Source organism: Cervus canadensis, chromosome 1 (assembly GCF_019320065.1).
Source record: "Cervus canadensis isolate Bull #8, Minnesota chromosome 1, ASM1932006v1, whole genome shotgun sequence".
NCBI classification, from domain to species: Eukaryota; Metazoa; Chordata; class Mammalia; order Artiodactyla; family Cervidae; genus Cervus; species Cervus canadensis.
This window is the reverse complement of record NC_057386.1, coordinates 18499552-18519937: the sequence shown is the minus strand read 5'-3', so window position 1 is coordinate 18519937 and position 20386 is coordinate 18499552. Positions and strand designations below refer to the sequence as shown.

The window sequence follows — 20386 nt, the reverse complement described above, 5'->3', positions numbered from 1 at the left end:
GGGACGCAGTTATCACCTCAGGGCAGAAAACCGAGGGGCCTCGTCCGAGCCTCGGTTCCCCGTGTTTCTGGGCTGATCTTAGCCGACTCCGGGCCTCAGAACCAACAGACGCCCTAGATGAGGGTCCTCCGCTGAGGGCGGAGGCTGAACTGTGCCATTCTGAGCGGAGTGCCCTCCCCGCCCTCATCTTAATTTAGATCCCACACCTGCTCGCCTTTCCTGCTTCCGGAACCCACGCTGGACCCCCCACCTCTCCTCTCCTTAGACTGCCAGGCAGTGGCCAGACCCTTCCTCCGACCCAGTTCTTCTCCCCTATGTGTACCCATATCCGCGCGCTCTCACAGTCCCTCTTCTGGAGCAAAGGGCCTTTCCCAGCCGCAGTAGATGCCTATACCGGCGCTGCCGTTTCTGTTACTCTGTGTCTAGAGTCCTGGAACGGGTGTATGACAGCCCTCTTCCCGCAGAAGATGAGTTTAAATGAAGAAAGCGTTAAATCTTTGCTTTGGGACCATCATTGACTCTTTAATCTTCGGCAAGCATTTATTGAGGCCCTAGTCCTAAGTGGTTAAGACCAGGAATCATCTGAATTCAAATCTGTGGACTTGACAAATGAACTTGAGCAAATGAGCTCTCTGTTGCCTCGCTTTCCTCTGTTGTCACTGAGTATGATGACAGTACTTATTAGGTTGTGGGAATTGACAAATCAGTACATGAGAAACTTAGTTCAATGTAAGTGTTTGGTGAATCTTAGCTGTTTTTGTGTGTTAATGCAAAGATAAGACACACTTCCTCAAGAAGTTCACAATTTGTGGGGTAGACAGACCTGTAGGAAAGTAATTGCCCAACAGTGTGATAAAAATAAGAGAGCTAGGGACTTCCCTGGACAACCAGTGGTTAAGACTATGCTTCCACTGCAGGGGCCACAGGTTTGATCCCTCCCTGGTTGGGGAACTAAGATCAAATACACTGTGTGGCATGGCCAGAAAAAAAAAAAGAACACCATAGGGGACAGAGGTGGCTAGGAGGAGGAATCAAATGATGTAAAAGAGTTTCTTAGGAAAGGTTTCTTGCACTGGCTGAAACATAGGAATTGGTGAGGAAGTAAGCAGAACAGACCACATAGGACTAAGGGTGTGCTGAGAAGTTAGTGGGATTTAACCCTACAGGCTGTCAGAAGTCCTCAAGGGGAACTGTTTGACCAGACTTAAGCAGATGCTCTGGAGTGGGGAGTCTGGATAGCTTTAAAGTAGTAGGTTTTTGTCATAGCTTGAGATGTGTGGGGTGAAGGAGAGAGAGAGCCTGAAGACATTGTTAACCAAGATGGGGAACTCTGGAAGGGCAATGTGAGGATACAGGAGAATGATGAGTTCTCACTGAGATTCGTTGGGAGTTATACTGTGGGATTAGGTGGTGGAGACTCTCAGAAGGTATTTGAATTTGAGTCTAGAGCCAAGTAGGAGGCCAGTACTTCAAGTGTCTTAGTGTGAATCAGAAATCCTCCACTCTGACGATACTGATCTGTTTCTTGGTCTCAGAATATGTCCAATATACCCTGCCGTAAGGAATTTACATATGCCCAGGAAGCCTTCCTGTCTCCTCCCTGTTTACCTAAATCCTTCCTCACTTCTCCACCCAGGCCACCCTCACAACAAACTCCTTTAAAGCTGGATTGTACTCTTCATTTGGCACTTGGCCTGAGTGGTTCTGTGGTGGTGACCTCCACAGTTAGCCCGGTCTCCACAGTTAGCACCAGTCAATAAACACTAAGGACTACACTGGTCCAGGCTCTGGGTGAGGCCTTGGGGTTACAGCAGCAAGCCAGAGAGACACACAGACCTTGTCTTAGTGGAGCTTACCACCCAGCAAAGCCTGATGTGGAAAAAAGGTTGAATGTGAAGGCATTCAGGCAGCCAAAGAAACAAACGGGTAGACATCTTTTTGTCAGGACTTCAGGGCAGGCTCCCTAGAGGAAGTGATCTTTCAAGTGGAGCCTTGAATTAACTAGAAAGAGAGGTTAAGAGGAGCATTCTAGGTAACAGTTATGTATATAGGCAGAATGTGTAGAGGCCTGAGAAGAGTGTGGTGTGTTTGAGTCTGGGATGGTTTGTGCAATTAGACTTGGGCAAAAAGAGGCTATATATAATATACAATACATATATATATGACATTATTATGGGCCATTCTTATTCCCTTGGCTGTATTGCACAGCATGCGGGATCTTTTAAAAAATATTTTTATTTATTTGCCTACACTAGGTCTTAATTGTGGCATGTGGGACCTTTTAGTTGCAGCATTTGAAATCTTTGTTGCAGCATGTGGGATCTAGTTCCCTGATCAGGGATTGAACCAGGCCCCCTGTGTTGGAAGTCTTAACCACTGGACCTCTAGGAAAGTCCCCTAATGAATATTTCTTGATTTGTCAAATGTATGCTATGTATGCTCAGTCGCTCAGTTGTGTCTGACTCTTTGTGACCCCACAGACTGTAGCCTGCCATGGTCCTCTGTCCAGGCAAGAATACTGGAGTGGGTTGCCATTTCGTCCTCCAGGTTATCATCCTGACCCAAGGATCAAACCTGTATCTGCTGCATCTCTTGTATTGGCAGGCAGATTTTTTTTTTTTTTTTAAACCACTGAGCTACCTGGGAATAGGTTCTGGGATTACTGTAATGAACACATAAGTTGTCTCCACCAGCTAATCCCACCGTAACTCCAACATATCTCAAACTGAATGTGTTGGTTTGGGGAGATAGACAATGAACAGGTAAACAAATACAGAAACAAGGGGATGTAGGAGAAGGCCTCCCTAGAGAGGGTGGTCAGGAAAGGCTTGTGAGGTGACATTTGAGCCTAAGTCTGAAGGATGAAAAAAACAAGCTATCTGTAGTGTTGGGGGAATGGCATTTTGGGCAGAGAGAGCAAGTCCAGAGGTCTTGTAGGTATGTTTGAGGAGCAAAAGACATATCCCTTGGTTGGATCCTTGTGAGTGATTAGGGAGAGTGGAGTGAGGGAAGGGAGAGGGAAAACAGAGGCCAGGCCTTGTAGGGTCATGGTAAGACAAGGCAAGTTGGAAGTGCGGAAGTTAGCAGATTTGTTTTTAAATGATAGCTCTGGTTGCTGTGTGCAGAATGGACTGTAGGGGGCAAGAGTGCAAGCAGGAAGATGAGTTTTAGGTTTTTGCAGAGGATGAGCAATGGTGATGGCCTTGAATAGGATGGGATGTAAGCAGGTTGACAGATTTGAGAGAGATAAGAAGTGGGAACAAACAGGTCTCAGTGAGCAAATTTCACCTCCTTTCACTGAGAGATGAAATAGGGAGAAGAGTTAAGGCTGATACTAATGAGTAGATGTTTAGTGCTCATCTGGGGTCTTGAGGTACCTGCAGGATATCCCAGAGGATATCTGCTTTGCAGGATATCCCAGAGGATACACTGAAGTCTGTACTGGTCTGCAGCTTCGAAGAGACATCTCTATAGAGGCCACTTTTTGGAATGGTTACTATGGGTGATAACTGGAAATTCATAGAGTGACTTGAACACCTATGATAGAATGAGGAGGAGGAGCCAATGCCAGCAGACTAGACCAAGAAGTCAAGAGACACGTTAAGTGTCCACTGCGTGTAATGATGAACATATTCCCCTCAGGGGAATAGTGAATGGAGGGTGAGGAAATAGAAGGCCATGAGGGGCAAGGAGCTTTTCAGAAGTTTGGCAGAGTGAGAGAGGGGTGTGGGGTAAAGGGAGAGGTCTTCAATGGGCCTGGGTCTTTAGCCCTTGGTGGTTCTGGGAATCCAGCCAAGGCCTGTGGAGGGAAGGCTGTCTTCCTTAACCTCAGAGAGTGAGTCATCTTGGCCCAGCCCACTTCCCATCAGAGGTCTGGGTCATTTAGGAAAGTCTTTCTTCACCCTGGTGAGGCTGAGGGCTCAATGATAAGCCCTTGCATGACCAGGGTGAACCCCTGACCCTAATGGTTCATCACCTCCATTTTTCAAGGCAGTGCATGCTGGGAGAAAATTTGTTTTCCAAATTCTCAGTCCTTAGTGGTCTAACCACCTAAGTTAACAAAGTGAAGTGAGAAAGTGCAAGAACAGTAGCACAAAACAATGTGAAAGTAGGTTGCTATGGAGCCTTCAGGAATGAGGAAGATGGTTCTAGAAAGAAGAGGCAAACAAGTTGCCTTCAAGGGTCTTACCACACTGAGCCTGTTGGGTCACCTCTGCCACCACTCCCACTTCACTGAGTCCATTGATCAGACAGCAGTCAAATCTTTGTATTTTTACTTTATTGTACAAAAAAAGGGAAAACAAAACTTCCACAGTTGGCCTTAAGCTTAGGCAGACACCTCTAAGCCATTCCCTCCCACCTCCCATGATACAAATTCAAGTTGTGGTTGTTGTTGAAACCTACAAAAACACTTCTTAAATATTAGAAAAAAACGGGGTGGTGGGGGGAAGAGCAGGGGTCCTCCCACCCCAGTGCCAAAATGCACTCAGAGTGACCTCTTACAGCACCCACACCCCCACCCCCACAGCCCTGTTTGTACTGTAAGAATTTTTCAATTTTTAAAACGGGGGGAAAAAAGTGCCCCATTCAAAGTTGTTTTTAAATGAAAAACACATTCCACTAAAACAACAGCGCAGGGGCACTCTGCAGGAACAGGGAAATGGGGCTCTCTGCAGGGGCTCTTGGGAAGAAATAGAACCTATAAACCCCTGTACCTAATTCCAGGAGCAGGACAAAGAAAGGGGAGTGGGGAGTAGGGAGTATCCCCCACTAGCTCCTCCCACCCCCAGCACCACATCGGAGGCAAAGCAGATTATCTATCTGCCTTCCTCTGTGAGCAGGACCCACCTTTCCCACCACACCTCCCAGACAAGAGTTCTTCCTCTTGCCTTTCGTTCAGAGGGGGAAGGTGGAAAAGCACAAACCCCCAATTAAATAGGTCACTGACATGATTGTTTAAAAATTTTTTGATCAAAAGCAACAACAAAAATTAAACCCACAGAGACGAGGTGGCTTGGCTTTTTGAGAGTAGGAATCAGGGTTCCAAAATCTGGGGGATGGCTGGGAAGGGTTAGAACAGCTGTCAAAGCAGCTTTTGCAGACCTCTCCCTCAGCTGTGGGTTTGGAGAGATGGGGTGGGGAAGGGAGCTGACCTGAGAAATCAAAGGAAATGGGGGTTGGGTAGCTGGAGGATATGCGGGGCAGGCAGGAGGGGTGTATAAGTTAAGAGCTTCCAACACATCTCTTGAAGCCCAGGTTCAGAGCCGACAGTGGCTGGGTGACCCCTCAGATGAGCTGGAGAGGCCTTTCCCACCAAATCAAATATTTAAGGTTCACCTGGCCTGTCCCCCTCCCCACTGTCCTGATGGATACTGGAGACTAGCAGGAGCGCCAGTGGCCCTGGCTGAGGGAAACCAGCAGAGGAAGCACCAGAGTGGCTTCAGTACCCCCGAACTGAATCAGAGATCAGGCAAAGCAGAAGATATGGAGAAAAGGGCCACGCCAACCCATCCCCACCAGGGGCAGTGTCTCCATAACCCTCAAACCCTTTTACATTCTCTTACACGCACAGATACACGTGCCTTTGCACACATCCACAGGTGCACCCATGCTATGTACAGGCCACACGCACACACACATGCCCGCACGCGCACGCACACACACTTTTCCATACACGTCAAGACCGTTTTAAAAAAGCCCCAAACCTACCCTCTAAACCCTCCCTCTCCCAGAAATGACAACAGAGACGGCAGCCGAGATCGGTAGGAAACGTCTCGTTGACAGCTCAGAGCTTAAAAAAAAAATATATACACATATATAAAAAACACTTCTGCCCCCTCCCCCCCGCCCCCGTGAGTGGGTCCAGGCAGCTCCTTCCCGCAGGGGGCAGGGAAGAAGAGGGCCTTGGGGCAAGGCCTATTTCTCATAGGCGCCCGCCCTCCTCTCCCATGTTCCCTGCCTCCAGTTCCAATGTAGGGGTCCAGGCTGCAAGCCCCTCTGGAAAGAAAGGGGTCTTCCTCAAGCTTCCACCCTGCCTTGAGTCGGGCTGCGGGTGTAGGGGGCCTCACTGAACTCTTTGGGACCCCCGTCCCACTCCCGGGTCCATTGTCCATGCCGGAAACCGCAAGTGCAGAAGAGGGGGTGGGCTGGGCCAGTCCGGTGGTGGCTCAGTCTGATGGGTACGCTCCCTGGAGGGCCCCCCAGGGCTGATGTCTCTGAGGCCGCAGAGTTCTGGCCTGGGCGCCTCCAGCGCCTACCCCCCCCCCCCCACCGTGTTTTGTTTTTTTTTTTTAAAAAAAAAAAAAGAAAGAAAGAAAGAAAGTGGGGGAGGCCAAGGGTCAGGGGACAGAACATGGGGGAGAAACAAAGGTGATCAGTCAGGGAGGGGAGCCCCAGGTAGGGCTGAGCCTCAGTTGGAGTCAGAGTCCGAGGAGTCCCCCGAGGAGGAGGAGCTGGAGCTGCTGCCCTCGGATTCGTTGTCCTCATCCTCGTCGTCATCCTCGTCGTCATCCTCATCCTCATCGTCCTCCTCGTTCTGGGAGACAAGGAAAGTGCAGTCACCAGGGGGCCGTCCTGGCAGCACATCCCCCCACCCCCCCTGCCATGCCCCATCCACCCCACCTCATCCCCATCCTCGCTCTCATCCTCGCTGCTGGACTCGGAGGAGTCCCCACCATCCTCAGAGGAGTCCCCGTTCTCATCATCTTCCTCCTCATCATCCTCTTCGTCTTCATCCTCATCCTCTTCATCTTCATCCTCAGACTCCTGGGAGGGATGGAAGCACATCAGTGGTCCCTGCTCTGCCACTCCAGGCACCTCGAACACCCCCACCCCAGCCCCTCCTGGGAGGGGCTCCTTACCGACTTAGACTGCAGGGCAGTCCGGCTGGACTTGGGGTTCGGGCCTCGCAGCTTGGTCATGTTCTTACGTTTCTGTAGGAGGGGACGGGGACATGGGCAAAGGGAGTAGCCAGGAGTTCTGTGCTGCTCCCCCCAGAAAGTGAAAGTCGTGTCCGACTCTGTGACCCCATGGACTTGGGCTCCTCTGTCCATGGGATTCTCCAGTCCAGAATAATGGAGTGGGTAGCCATTGCCTTCTTCAGGGGATCTTCCCAATCCAGGGATCAAACCCAGACCTCCCAAATTGCAGGCGGAGCATTGCAGGCGGATTCTTTACCGTCTGAGCCACCAGGGAGCAACCCCCTAGCCCCCACCCCCGCCACAAATTCCCTCCTTATCCCAACAGCACCCTGCTCCCAGACTCACATTAGAGATGTACTCTTTATATGCTGCACGTTCCTGGGGAGACAGACTCTGGGGAAGACAGAGGAGGAGGTGAGGGCAGGAACATGACCCAAACTACTGCTGACGGAGCACACTGGTCAAGCGCCAGGCAGTGGGCTCAGCTCTGACCATCATGCCACCTGCGCCCGTCCCAGTCTCCTTGGGTCTCTGCAGAGAACCCTAAGGACCTGAGAACACAGCTCAGTATTCCTGCTTAAGATGCTCCAAAGCCTTTTCTAAGCTACCCCATCCCAAGACTGTTTGCTTTCATGTCTGTCCTGTGCTTCACCCAAACAGAGGCTCCAGAGTCAGGACCTTCCTCAACTCAGAGAAGCGCCCCTGGATGACTGGCTTAATCACTTCTCCCCAGAAGCCAAGCCCAGAGCCACTGCCAAGGCATTCTGGGGCTCACCAAATGTCTGGAACCCTTAAACCCTGCTATTTCCCCTGGGTCCTTGGCTGAGGAGGACATTGGTGACTCTCCCCACTTTACAGATCTGACTGCTTAAGCAAGGCACAGAAGGGGAGCTCAGAGGCTAGGGGCTGAGCCAGAGTCTTGGAGACATCCCCTGGTCCCAGCTGGAGCTGGAAAAGGCAGTCTGATTTGGATCTTCCTACTCCCTGGCTGTGTGACCTGGGCTAAGTTACTTCACCTCTCTGAGCCTCAGTTTCCTTATCTCTGATAGTAATCATTACCCTGAAGGACTGCTGGGACGCTGAATGAAATCATGAATGCAGACCAGCCAGCATGATGCTTCCTAGGGTCCCCTGCCCTCTCACCTTGACCCAGAGATCCAGGTTCACTTTGTACTGTTTCTGCTGTTCCTCGGCCTGCTTCTTGTAGTGCTCCTTCTGGCTCTGGGAGATGCGGTGCCAGCGGCTGCCAATCTCCACCATGCGCTCCTTCAGCGGCAGGTGGTTTAGTTGCCCATTGGACAGCAGCTCCTGGGAGAACTTCTGATAACCATTCCTGGGAGGTGTGGGTGTCACAGGGAGGGTCAGGACATCAACCAAGCAGCCCCTCCACCCTGACCCTCCCCACCCCGAGGATGGACTCTAGCCTCCAGACTCACATGGGAGGTTTCTTGGGTTCTCCCTGGAATTTCATCTTCTTGGAGGAGTTTGCAGCAGCCGGGGGTGCCCGCCTCTCACTCAGCTCTCTCTATGAGGACATCCAGAAAGGTCACTTATCCTCTCTCCTGCCCCATACCTGCAGTCCCTAGCTGACTCTCTTTTTAAGTGCCAGGAAGAAAGAGAAACTGAGGCACAGCTAGGGAGCAACTTCCTAACAACTCACGCCTCCGTCGGGTAGGTCCTGCCGTCTGAAAGTGCTTTCATAATTGCACTCACGTGATTGGTATCCTCACCCTCATTTTACTAATACAAGACTGAGGCTCAGAGAAGGAAGTTGAGAGACTTACTCAGGGTCACACAACCCAAGCCAGGACTTCTGGCTCCAAGTCCCACACAGTAAGGAAAGCCGCCCACCCAAGAGGGTGCTCCTGAGTTTTTAAGTGGGAGGAGGTGGCTCCAGCTCCATCCTGCCCCACTGAGCCAGAAGCCCCTTTCCCACCTCGTATCGCTTTTGGTCTTCGGCTGCCTTCTTAATCCACATCAGTTTCTCCTTCTTTTCCATGTTGTTCCAAGTCATCTCCATGGCTTTCAAGGCCTTCTCCCGGTCATTCTGGGGACAGAGAAGGGTGTCAGAAGTGGGAGGGCTCACCTGGGGCGGCTCACAGTGTGGGCAGTGGCAGAACAACCCCTTTCTGAAGAGATTAATGGTAAAGCAACTACTGATCCAGAAAGAAAGAAAAGGAAGAAGACCCCTTTCCCACTGCCTGCTACCTTGAAGCGGGCCAGGTAGTCGCCGATGACACTCTGTTGCCAGATCTCCTCGGCTCTCTTGGGCGACTCCGGCAACTTGCCCGGCTTCCTCTCCGACTGGGCCTTCAGCGCCGCCTCCCGGGCCTTGTACTTGGCCTGCGGACGGACAGCAGAGGCGTCAGCCTTCCGATCACCCCCAGGGGGCGCGCACGGCCCGTCCTGCAATGGAAGGTTCTCCCCGCAGCCGCCACCAGCAGCCGCCACCATCGGCAAGGGTGGGGTGGGGTGGGGTGGGGCGAGCGGAGGCGTGGGCTGGTGCAGATGTCTCCAGCCAGGGGCTCAAGCCGCCAGCGGCCCTGCTCCCCAGGGAGCCCACAGCCCACAGCTGACAGCTTCCCGCCTTCCGGCTCGCTGGGTTCCCAGCCCCACCATCTGCGCTCAGGCTGCTGTGTGGCTCACACCTCACACACACACCCGGGGCAGGGTGAGGAAGTGCAGCTAGCCCCCGGGGGAGAAGCGGCCCAGACTCTGCCTGGCAGCCCCTTCTGGTCTGGCGAGCCTGACCTTTTTCTTCTCCGACAGGTCATTCCACATGCGGGCCAGCAGGCGGGTCAGCTCGCTCTCTGAGAGCTCGGGCCGCTCCTCCTGCAGCTGCCGCCGCTTCTCTTCCGAGAAGATGAACATGGCTGACACGGGCCTCTTGGGCTTCTCCGAGCCGCCCTTGTAGATGTGCAAAGAGGGTCGGGGTCCACGGGGTGCTCACGGGGAGCCCCGCCTCTTCCCCTCCACCCCACCTGCTGCTTGGTCATGTCCCCTGCCCACCTTGCCCGCTTCCTGGGAGGGCTTCTTGGAGGCTGGGCTGGTGGCTTGCTTCTTGTTGATGTTCAACATCTTCTCTTCCCCCAGGACCCGCTGCTGCTCCTCTTCAGGCAGGCTCTGATCAGGGAAAAAGAGGAGGCAGCACGGGGTTGAATGTGTAGTCCCCAGGCTGTGTCTGTGTTGTCCTAGGGGCCTTGCTCACCAACCACTCCCTGCCCTCCCTCTTCCCACTGCCCTCCCCGAAGGAACACTCACCTCTAGAAAACGGAGCAGGTCCACCTCATAATCCTTCTTTTTCTGGGAAAGGAAAGGGAGTCAAGGTCAGTCAGGGGGCAGCCTCGCTGGAGACCTCCTATGCTCCAGGGACAAACAGCAGCCTCTCAGCAAACCGTCCAGAGCCTGGCCAGGCCCAGTCTCCCTCCACAGCTGGCAGGCATGAGGCCTGAGACCCTGCCTTAATCAGCAGACGCTAAACCGAGCACACCGCATGGAACGCAAGGGCCCAGGGGCAGACTTCGTGCTGCACAGCCCCAAGGTTCTCCGGGAGTCCCGCCGCCCCAGGGCTGGCTGCTGCCCCGGCGCACCTGGTCGCACTTCTTGTGGTAGGCATCCTTCTCCTTCTGGGAGAGCAGTTTCCACTGCTGGCTGCATAGCACCATGCGCTCTGTGCTGGGCACGTCCTTCATGTTGGCCATCAGCTCTGCGCAGTACAGCGAGTAGCTGTTCCTGTCACAACCGGCAGCAAGGGAAGAGCGTGCCTGTGAGTGATGGGGGAGGCCCAGGGCAGCGGCCTCCTGACTTGCAGAGCCTGGGCCGAGGTCCTTCATCAGCCCGGCTCCCTAGCTGCCTGCCGGCTCCCCCCCCCACCCCCCAACCCCAGGGCAGCGCTCACGGAGGTGGCTTGGTGGGTCGCCCATCAAACTTGTCCTTGAGCTGGCGTTCGGCCTTGGTGAGGGTGGACTTGGTGATGCCCTCCTCACTGATGTTGAGCTCGGGGTGCTTCTGGATATAGTCACGCATAATCTCCTGCAGAGTGAGGTGGGAGGGGGACGGAGGGCAACGGGGTGTGGGGTTAGCCGGGGCCGGGGGGGTGGGGGAGAGCCGCTGGGGAAGGGAGGCAGGGAGCCAAGCTGGGGGGTGGCCGTGCATCTGCTGTGTCACACGAGACGTGGTGCCCTGCCCTGCCCTAGCCTGAGATCTCATGGGGGGGGTGGGGGGGGGCGGGGAAGGTAGGGGCAGAGGTGAGGGGCCCAGAAGGCCCCTCCCTCAGTGACGAGAGGGGCAGTGACCGCCTCCCGCAGAGTGCGGAGGCCGCAGAGTCAGAGGGCAGAGGCTCGTGAAGAGCCGGACGGGGAGGAGCGCAGCGGAAGCCTAACCTCGTACTCCTTCCGCTGCTCCAGGGCCTTATGAATCCATTTCAGCCTCTTTTTGTCCGAGAGCTGAGACCACTGCTTCCCCAGGGAGTCCTTCACCTCCTTCGTAGTGGCCTGCAAACCAAAAGCCGTCAGACACACGCAGGCAGCCAGGGGGAGGGGGGAGGGGAAGGGGAGGGGGACACAGAGGCCCCCGCCCCCTCAGGCCACAGGAGGTCACGCGAGTGTCCCCCACGGGCCAGGAGGGGAAGGCAGAGAGGCGGAGGGTCCCGCCTGGGTGCAAGGGGACAGGCTCGCACACGCACACACACGCACTCACACGCCAGCTGGCCCAGGCCCTGTCCATGCAGCCCACCCCTGGGGAGGGGCCTCCTCTCCTGCTCCCCGGCACCGTGCCCGGCCGACCCGGCGCGGCTCCCCCCTTGCCACCACCGTGCGCCCTCCCCGCCACCCCTTGGCCGGACACTCACATCTGGCCGCACTTTGAGATACACCTTCTTCTCGTGGGTGTACCACAGCTGCTGGGGGGTTTTGGGCTTCTCGGGGATGTCCGACTTCTTGGCATTCTGGATTAGATCTGGGTGATCCTCCCTAGCCAGGGCACGGGGAGCGACAGTCAGTGGTGGGGGAGGGGGTCCTGCCAGGGCAGACCCCGGCTAGCTGCCCCCCTCACTAAGGCTCCTTAGCCCATCAGCTGGGGCCAAGTGGACCAGCGGTTAGCTGCCAGTCCCTGGCCCTGAGCCTGAACCACTACGGTCGACAGGTGACCCATCCATCTTCCATGCCTCAAGGGTGGTGAGCACCAGGCTCTGACCCCCATCTCCTGCCACACCCAGCACCCTGTGGCCTCCTCTGCCTTACCTGAATCGGGCGAGGTTTCGCTCGAACTCCTGTTTCTCCCTCTGGAAGTCCTGAATATATTTCATCTGGGGGGAGGAGGCGATGGGGTCATCCATGACCCAAGAGCTGAGCCACAAACCCCACCAAGTCCTCCTTGCTAGCTATTTTGCCTCCCTGTTGGTGATGTGTATGGAGAATGTCATGAGTGGGGGGGCGGGGAAGGTGGTGGCCTGCCTTCCGGTGGGGTGGGGGTGGGGGGGACTCTGTAGCCCAGACACTAGGAGCTACAGGGGTCTCCCAGAACACATCCCATCCCTTCCCTTTAAGAAAGGGAGAGTCCCAGGACGGGGGTGGACACGTGGCATTACCCAGTCACTTGCTAAGCAGTGACAGCGCTGGGATTCCCCGAGATACTCCCCCCTCTGCCTTTCCCCAACACCAAGGAAACCCCCAGCGAGGGAGTCAGGGGAGGGTGTAGGCCTTGCCTGTCACTCGCTCCTTCTCTGTCTGTGGCAGCTAATACTAGTGTGCCCTCTCAGGTGGCCCACAGGGCCAGGGGCAGGCTGAGTCCCATTTCTAAGGCACTGAGGAGAGACTTAACTGACCGCAGCCCAGAGTGAATTCTTGTCTCCTGAATCTGGATTTTTTTCCCCCACCCGCTGCCTTTGGGTCCCTGGTTGTCCTTGGCAATCCTGACGCCATCCCTGCCACAACCCTGTCATGACCACTCTCCCTGCCTCCAATGCCTTCTTCCAGGTTCTTGGTTCCCTGTGCCCTCCCTCCCCCAGCCCAGTCCTTCTCCTCTCCGGCCTGCCTTCCCTTCCTTCTCTCACCCTGGTCCTCCCTTCCCACCATCCCATCTCCATCCCTGCATCCTTCCTGCCTCCCCACACCCCTCCCTCGTGGACTTCTTTTCCAGCCTGTCTCTTTCCCTTCCTCCTCTACCTCCCCTTCTTGCCCCAGCTCAACGTCCGGCTTTCCTTTCTCCTCTTCTTCCCAGATTCACAACCAGAATAGCGCTGGAGGCAGCCAGGGACACATGCTGCTTGAGCCCAACCTCTGCCTCTCATCAGGTGCGAGAAGCTAGGCAGCTCTACTTCCCTCTGAGGTGTCCACAAAAAAACCGAGAGCAGAGCCCTGCTTCCTTCACCCCAGTCTCAGCTCTCCTCTCACAGAAACGGCAGCTTTCAGAGCCAGAAGGCAGCACCCAGATCAGGTTCACCCTCCATGCCTCAGATCAAGACCAGGCCCAGAGGATGAAAATGACTTACCGAAGGGCACACACACGGCGATGCAGTGGCAGTCAGGGGAACAGGCCCACTGTGTCCCCTAGCCCGGCACCCTGTCCACTGTACCTCGGAGTTTCCTCTGTCCCACCCTGGTCCTGAGACCCTCTGTCTCTCCCTCTCACCCCGTGGGAACGTCTGGGTGTTATGTATATAGTCAGCTCTGCAATGGCCCCATCAGAAGGGTCAAGAATAGCTCCAGCGATTTGTACTCCGGCTTGGTTCAGGCAGCAGCTGCAGACAGCTGGATCAACCCAGTCAAGCGAGCTCCTTTTTTGGGTACAGGACCAAGCCATGTGAGCCCAAAGCCAGGGTGTGCAGACTGGGACAAGGGCTATTCCCAGGGCTGGTGCCCTCCCGAGAGCCGGCTGCCTACAACTGTCTCCTCTCCAGCAAGTGTGCCTTCTTGTCTCTTCTGCTGCCCCTCACTAGCATCTCTCCCTGGCTCCATCTCACCGCACAGTATCTCCTCTGTGCGTCTCTCTCTGCCCACCGCCTCTCACTCTTGTCCTACCTGCAGGCTCCTCCGATGCTGTGCTGCCTGTTTCTCCCAGGGACTACACGACCTCACTGTGCTGACCATGTCCACCCCTGCCTGGGAGGCTGGGGCAGCCTCTGCCCAAGGTTAATGGGCTTGACGATCTGGGACAGCATGGGGCCACAAAGGACAATGTGTGTAAGGGGGAAGAAGTCCATGTAACCTGGGGATGCGCCTGTTACCTGCCCAGAGAAGACGGCTAGGTAGAGAGCCTGCGCACTAAACCATGGTCCTGGGACACGACGCCCTCCCGCACCCCAGTTGCTCTGACCGCAAAATCCGGACCACTCAGTCTCCTGGAGTCACCTCTATGAGCATCAAATGAGACCATGTGGGGAAACGTCAGAAGTGAACGGCTGTGCAGGCCTAACAGTGAGGACATGTGTGTGAAAGAATGTTACGGGTGTCTGTCTTGGTCATGGTTACATCTGTAGCAGTGCCCACACCTGAGGGTATGTGGGTCCGGGAAGCGATGATCAGGTGGGCTCCCCATGGCCCTACTCTATTCTGCTGACCCACCCACGCCCCTGACGCCAGATCCCTCAGTCTAAGCCCTTGCCGCCCCCTCCCCCCGGCCAGATAACCTAAACCATTCCAGCTTCTCCCCACCTCTTCCCTCCACACCTTAGCCCCCCGCCCCCCACCTTCTTCTTTTCCGGCAGTTCCTTGTATTTCTTGGACAGAATCTTGGTCAGGTCCAGGTTACTCATCTCCGGGTGGAGTTTAGCATACTTGGCCCGCTTCTCCATGAAGAAGCGAAAATAAGGGGTCAGGGGCTTCTTTGGGAAGTCCGGGTGTTTCTGGAAGGAGGGACAAGGACACAGTCTAGGTGAGACACTGTTCTTTGGGCCTTGCTTCTCTGAACTCTCGTGCTCCTCCACCTGGAAACTCACCTTGAGTTTTTTGCCTTTGTAAGGATTTTTAACGTGTTCCTGAGCATCGAGGATCAATTCTGTCAATGTACGGAACTTTCTCACCTGGAGGAAGAAAGAAGGTGAGGGTAAGGGGAAGCACCGAAGAGGGGAATGCCACCCAGGAGTGTAGCCTCGTTTTCCAACAGGCCTTCTCTATTTTCCACTAGACTAAAGTTTATCAAAGGAGAAGGGCTGGGGTCAACAGCGACACAGCTCAGGCTGCGCTGATACCCAGGTACTGGCCCATGTTTACTGTAGAGATCCGGGCAGTCGGTACACATCGTAGGAGAGCAACAAAGTGACCACCTGACCTCAAAATGGTTGTCCATGTCAGCACCTCATTCAATCCCCAGAACAGCTCAGGTGACAGATGCTCTAAGATGCTCTAAGACGGTAAGTATTCAAGACCACATAGCTTAGAAAGTAGCAGAACTGAGAGGTCTTGGCCAGTGCTGTCAACCGTGCCAACTCCCAAAATGCACAAAGGCGACCACACGAGCACCTTGCCTGGTCTCTTTCCTTCCTGTTTATAGACTTCTGTTTCATCTCCCCAACCAAGAAGGTTGAAGCAAGGGTAGGTGGAGATGTGTGTTCGAATGTGTTGGGGAGGGAGGGGGAATCCGTTACCTCGTTAGAAATCTCCACCCATTTCAGCTTGCACATGTCTCCAGAAAAGTCTTTAAATGCTACTTTTTCCCAGTCCATATGTGACTCGGTGGTTTTGAACTTGGAGCTGTCATTGGATGGAATGTTGTTCTTCATGCATTCCAGCAAAGTCAACATGTCTTCCTGGGACCAGCGGTCTGGGGAAGGGTAAGAAAGGCCATTATGCCTGGCTCATGCCAGCCCCCATCCGTTCCCCAGTCCTTAAGCACTCAACCCTTCCTTCTCAGAGCATCTCAGACCCTTCAGATGGTTATCTCCCATCTGAAGGCACAGAAAACACATGGCCTGGCCCTAAGGAAAAGCTGTGGCCATACAGATTAGAGCAGGGTCTCCAGTCTAGACAACATCATGCCTAGAAAACCAGACTTGAACTCAAGTCTGGCTTACTTCAAAGCTATTATCATTTCTAACGTGCCAGCCTGCCATAGGTTACAATTTATCATAGGGAAGAGGGGAGGGAAGGAAGCCACGGTGATTTGGGACCCAGTTGGAGAACAGCTAGCTTACTGCAGAAGAAAGGGAAACAAGGAGGCCACACACCTAAACGTGAAGCTAAATTCAGTCCCAGTTCTACATGGCTACCCTAAATGTGCAGACTGAGGCAGGGGCGTGGGCTGTAAGGAGAACCCACGCCAATGTTTTGCTCTAGCATAGCCGGAGACTACCATTAGAGATGTGAGTATTCCACCATCCTATCCTCTCTCTCAGAAAGGACCAAAGGAGACTTTGGGGCAAGTAAAACAATGGTAGAGCCATACAAGGCAGCTATGAGGCAAAGCCAGCAGGTGGGCAAAAGGTGGGCCTTGCTCCAGGGCCACCCCCACCCCTAGAATTCTGAGTTGTCTTCTCAGCGCAATCCCCCATGGAAGCAAAAAAAAAAAAAAAAAGGAGTCTGGACCAGCTATTTCCAGCCACTGAAATGCAGCTCCATTGAGGGCTCTCTGGAGGGGGAGACTGGGGAAGGTGAGCTAGGATGATAGCTATCCACGGCTAGGAGTCAAAAGGGCTCTTGACTTGCATTCACATCTGGTCACCTGGGTCAGGGTTTTTGCAGGAGGGTCACATGAACCCATAATCCTCTCTCCCCTCAGTGCCCCACAGGCATTGCCAGATGCTCAGATTCATCCTACCCACCCAGCCACCCTACAAGTGGACCCCCACTGGATGGGGTAGAGTATAGTTAGTATGTTTGAGGTCTCCAGCCATCAAAACACTCTTTCTCTCCAACCTGCCTCACCAAAAACTATGCCCTCTTAATAAAAATTAAAAAAAACAAAACAAAACCCTGAAAAGCCTTCCCAATCCCTCTATCTCCCCCTTCCTCCCATATCCCTTGTCTCTCCTCTCATTCCAGGACACTGCTGAGGACACACTCGAGGTGACTGGGGACCCCAGAAGGAAGACTTGAACAGGCCTCCTCCTCCTCCCTCTCTAACCTGGGGGGGGAAATGGAGTGTGAAAAATACAGTTTGTAGGTTCAAAGCCGAATAATTTCGGTTTAGCCAAACACCCAGTGTGAAGGGTGTCTGACAGTCAAGCGGCTTCCTCCCATTACAGTTCAGAGAACCCGAACCTTTAGAAGGGGAGTGGGCCTCGCAGATCTGTATGAGAATGGAGCGTTTAAGTTAAAGAGGGCTGAGGGTGGGGCTCCTACCTTGGCCTTTAGGGGCGGCCATTTCCAGGTCTGTGGGGCAGTCGGCTTCTCCGTTCATTCTCCAGCCGTCCAGCCACCTCCTCGGTCGTGCTGGCCAGGCAAGCCGGGGTCAAAGCCACCTCACCCTTTAGAAGAGACACCAGTCCCCACTCAGGCGGGCTGAGAGGTGGGGGACTGTCTATCACTCCCTCCCCAAAAGGGGAGGGGGACATAACCCCACACTCTCAGAGAGACCCAGCCAAGACTTCAGAAGACTTGATGAGTTGGTGGGGGGTAAGAGTGCACTCCTCTAGCTCCTAACCCCACCCCCAGCCCCTACAGCCTCTACAGCCCCGCTCCTGGGCGTGCGCCCTCCGCTGCCCACGCGAGACACTGCTTCGCGCTCCAGCGCGCAGCGAGCGCCCGCCCGCCCTCCGCCCTCCTTCCCCCACCCCGGCCGAAAAAAAAAAAAAAAAAAAAAACTCCTCCTCTTCTGTGCGCCCCGCCCCGGGGAGGCCCCAGGCTGGAGGGCGGGGGAGGAGGAAGGGCGGGTAAAGGGCGCGCGCGGCCGCGGAAGCGGGCACGCGCCGCAGTCTCCTCCTCCCGCTCCCCCCGGCCGGTTCCCCCCGCCTCCGCAACCCGGCGGGGACCCGGACGCAGCGCAGCCGCCGCCAGCCCCGGAGCGCAGCGGCCGCACCGCCCCCGGGGACCGGATCCGGATTCCCGACGCCCTCCCCCTCGGGCACCCGACGCCGTCCCCGCCCGCCTGAGCGGGCAAGCAGCCGGAGAGAAGCGGCCTGGCCTGCCCCCCGCCCCCGAGCCACCCACCCCGGCCAGAGGCGCCGCCACCGCCCAGCCACCCCGACGCGCACGGAGGAGCCCGGCGCAGAGGCGCGACCACGGCGGGAACCGCCGCCTCCTCCCCCGAGCCTGCGGCCCAGCCCCGCCGGCGCCCCCGCCCGGGCCTCCGGGGAGCCGAGCCAAGGAGAGGGCGGGAGGACGGCGGCCGGGAGGCGGGGGAGCAGCGCTCACCGGCCCCGCCGCCCCCTCCGGCGGCCGGCGAGAACTGCGCCTGCCGGCTCGGAGAAGCGCGGGCTCCTCCGCCCGCGGCCGGGGCTCGGCTTGGGCCTCGCTTCCTGCCCTCCCCTCCCCCGGCTCTCGGCGTCCTTTCCATTTGCCCTGGTCCTCTCTCGCCCAGTTCTCTGCCTGGAGGTCGCCCCGGGTCTCTTCCGGGCGTCCACCGCACCCACGGCTCGCTCCCCGCCGCCTGGCCCCGGCCCCGACCCTGCGCGCGTCCTCAGCCGCCTCGGTTACCCGGCGCAGCGCGGCCTCGGGGCTTCCCGCTCCGGCGGCTCCCTCCCCGGCTCTGAGCGGCGGCGCCCTCCCCCGCTCGGCCGGGCACAGCCGCAGCTCCCTCCCGCGGCGGCAGCGGCTCCTCCTCCGGGCGCGGCGGCGGCGGCGCTGGGGCGGCGGCTGCTGCTGTGGCGGCGGCGGCTGCGGCTGTGGCTGCTGCCTGCTGCTCCTCGCGGCGAAAAGCACAAAGCACAGCGCCCTCCGCCTGCAGGCAGCCCGCCCGCCGCCCGCCCGCCGGCCCCGGCCTCAGCTCGCACACCCCCCGCCGCCGCCGCAGCCTCCGCCGCCGGAGCGGGGAGGAGGAGGGAGAAGGGAGGAGGAGGAGCGGGAGGGGGGGCGGGAGAAGCGGGGCAGCGAGCGCGTCCTTCCCCGTAGAGCGCACACCGACCCCCGGGGAGCGAGCGCCAGCCCGCCCGCCTCGCCGGCTCCGCTCCCTCCCACAGCCTGCCCGGGCGGGCTCCGCGGGGGGCAGCTGGGAGGAGGGGCGGGAGCTGGGGGGACCCGGGCGGCCGAGGCGGAGGGAAGGAAGGAGGGGAGGGGGGTAGTGGTGGTGGTGGTGGCGGCGGCGGCGGCGGCTGCTGCTGCTGCCGCCGGGGAGGGGGGGGTCGGGGCAGGGAGACACGCAGCCGCCCGGATGGCGGCGGGGCTCGGAGCCGAGGCGGACGGGCGGGCGCCGAGAGCGACCTCGCCAGACCCGCGGGGGAACTAGCAGGCTCGGCCGGCGCGGGAGGGAGGGCGCGAGGCGCGACCGCAGAGAGGGTGCCCGGAGGGCCCCCCGGCAGCTGGAGAGGCTCCGGGGGTGACTGCAGCCCGGCTCCAGAGCTCTCTCCCCCAGCTCAGATTCGGGCTTCCACTCCAGCCCTCACCCGCTCACTCGCCCGCCTCTTGGAGCGGGCAGTTCGCGCCCACCCTTATCCCCGGAGCGTAGCCACCGGCTTGGGGCGCACGCAAGCCAATCGCCGTGCCAGGCTTCGGAGCTTGCCTCGCTGCTTAGCAGCACACACACGAAACTTTAAAAAAACAAATCCCTAAGAAATGTCCTCTTTGCAAATTAAAACAGAAAAAAAAAAAATCTTCTTTGCTCTTTAAATCCCGCAAACGGCGAGAAAGCGGCGGGCTCCGGCGGAGGAGCCGCTGTGGGAGCTGGTTCAATCCAGCCCGGCATGGCTCCCCAGGCCTGCCCGGGCGCATGGAGATCGGCGCCGCCGCCACTCGCAGCAACCCCTCTCCCCCGAAATCCGCGGCGCCGGGGCTCACTTACCGAGCGTGTGAATGGGAGCACGGGCCAAGGGCACCTTAGGGGTGCGGCGGGCCGAAGAGCTGAGCCGCAGCTCCGCCGCAGCCGACGCCGGGGCAGCAAGCCGCCAGACAAAGCCCGAGATGGCGAAGCGGAGCGACGGCTAATGGCGAGCCCCACGCGCCGCGCTCCGCCCGCCCCGCTCCGCCCGCCCGCCCGCCCGCCTCGGCGCAGCGCAGCGCCGCTCCGAGCGCTCGCCCGTCAGAGCCGCCTCGGCGCCGCCGCCTCCCGGGCCACCCCGGCCTCGCCTGGCCCCTCCGCCTCCTCCGGGCGACTCAGCCTCACCCCTTCCCTCCCACCGCGCTGGGGGCTGCACGAAAATAAAAAAAAGAAAAGGAAAAATGCTTTTCTTTTTTTTTCCCCCTCCCTTTGGCAGGGCGGGCGTGTTGAGACTTTCGAGTCTTTTTGCCCCCAGCTCGCACTCACCTGCGGAGCCGCCGGGAGGGCTGGGGGTGGGGGCGCGCGGGGCTGGAGCCGGCGAGCGCGGGTTGAAAGCTAGCCAAGCTCTGCAGCGCCCGACCCGGGCGTATACGCCGCCGCCAGTCCCCGCAGAGAAATCG

The 20386-nt window shown here is 57.3% G+C and overlaps 1 protein-coding gene across 6 annotated transcripts; it reads right to left on the bottom strand.

Moving 5' to 3' along the window:
* Positions 1 to 4262: 4262 nt before the first annotated feature.
* UBTF (upstream binding transcription factor) lies at positions 4263 to 20385 on the bottom strand. Of its 6 annotated transcripts, none has more exons than XM_043467022.1 (21): positions 20253 to 20385; positions 17198 to 17322; positions 15505 to 15680; positions 14857 to 14940; positions 14608 to 14763; positions 12161 to 12225; positions 11770 to 11890; positions 11303 to 11413; positions 10819 to 10952; positions 10511 to 10652; positions 10182 to 10223; positions 9930 to 10043; positions 9672 to 9827; positions 9129 to 9263; positions 8857 to 8967; positions 8357 to 8445; positions 8064 to 8253; positions 7266 to 7313; positions 6861 to 6932; positions 6622 to 6765; positions 4263 to 6535 (listed from the first exon to the last, which is right to left on the bottom strand). In XM_043467022.1, the coding sequence occupies exons 2-21, from the start codon at positions 17253 to 17255 to the stop codon at positions 6410 to 6412; spliced, it is 2274 nt and encodes a 757-aa protein (XP_043322957.1). In that variant the 5' UTR covers positions 17256 to 17322; positions 20253 to 20385; the 3' UTR covers positions 4263 to 6409. The 6 variants fall into 6 exon arrangements, with proteins under 6 accessions (XP_043322957.1, XP_043322947.1, XP_043322968.1 ...); XM_043467012.1 differs by lacking the exon at positions 20253 to 20385 and adding an exon at positions 19791 to 19928; XM_043467033.1 differs by lacking the exon at positions 20253 to 20385 and adding an exon at positions 18491 to 18628.
* Position 20386: the final 1 nt, after the last annotated feature.

What these genes read in the sequence shown, in the direction of transcription:
- UBTF (XM_043467022.1), bottom strand. Translation starts at nt 17,255, where the DNA reads ATGAACGGAGAAGCCGACTGCCCCACAGACCTGGAAATGGCCGCCCCT. An exon ending in AACTGCCGGAAAAGAAGAAG is followed by an intron (nt 12,226 to 14,607) that starts GTGGGGGGCGGG and finishes TCCTCCCCCCAG; the next exon opens with ATGAAATATATTCAGGACTT. An exon ending in ACCTGTCGGAGAAGAAAAAG is followed by an intron (nt 9,264 to 9,671) that starts GTCAGGCTCGCC and finishes GTCCGTCCGCAG; the next exon opens with GCCAAGTACAAGGCCCGGGA.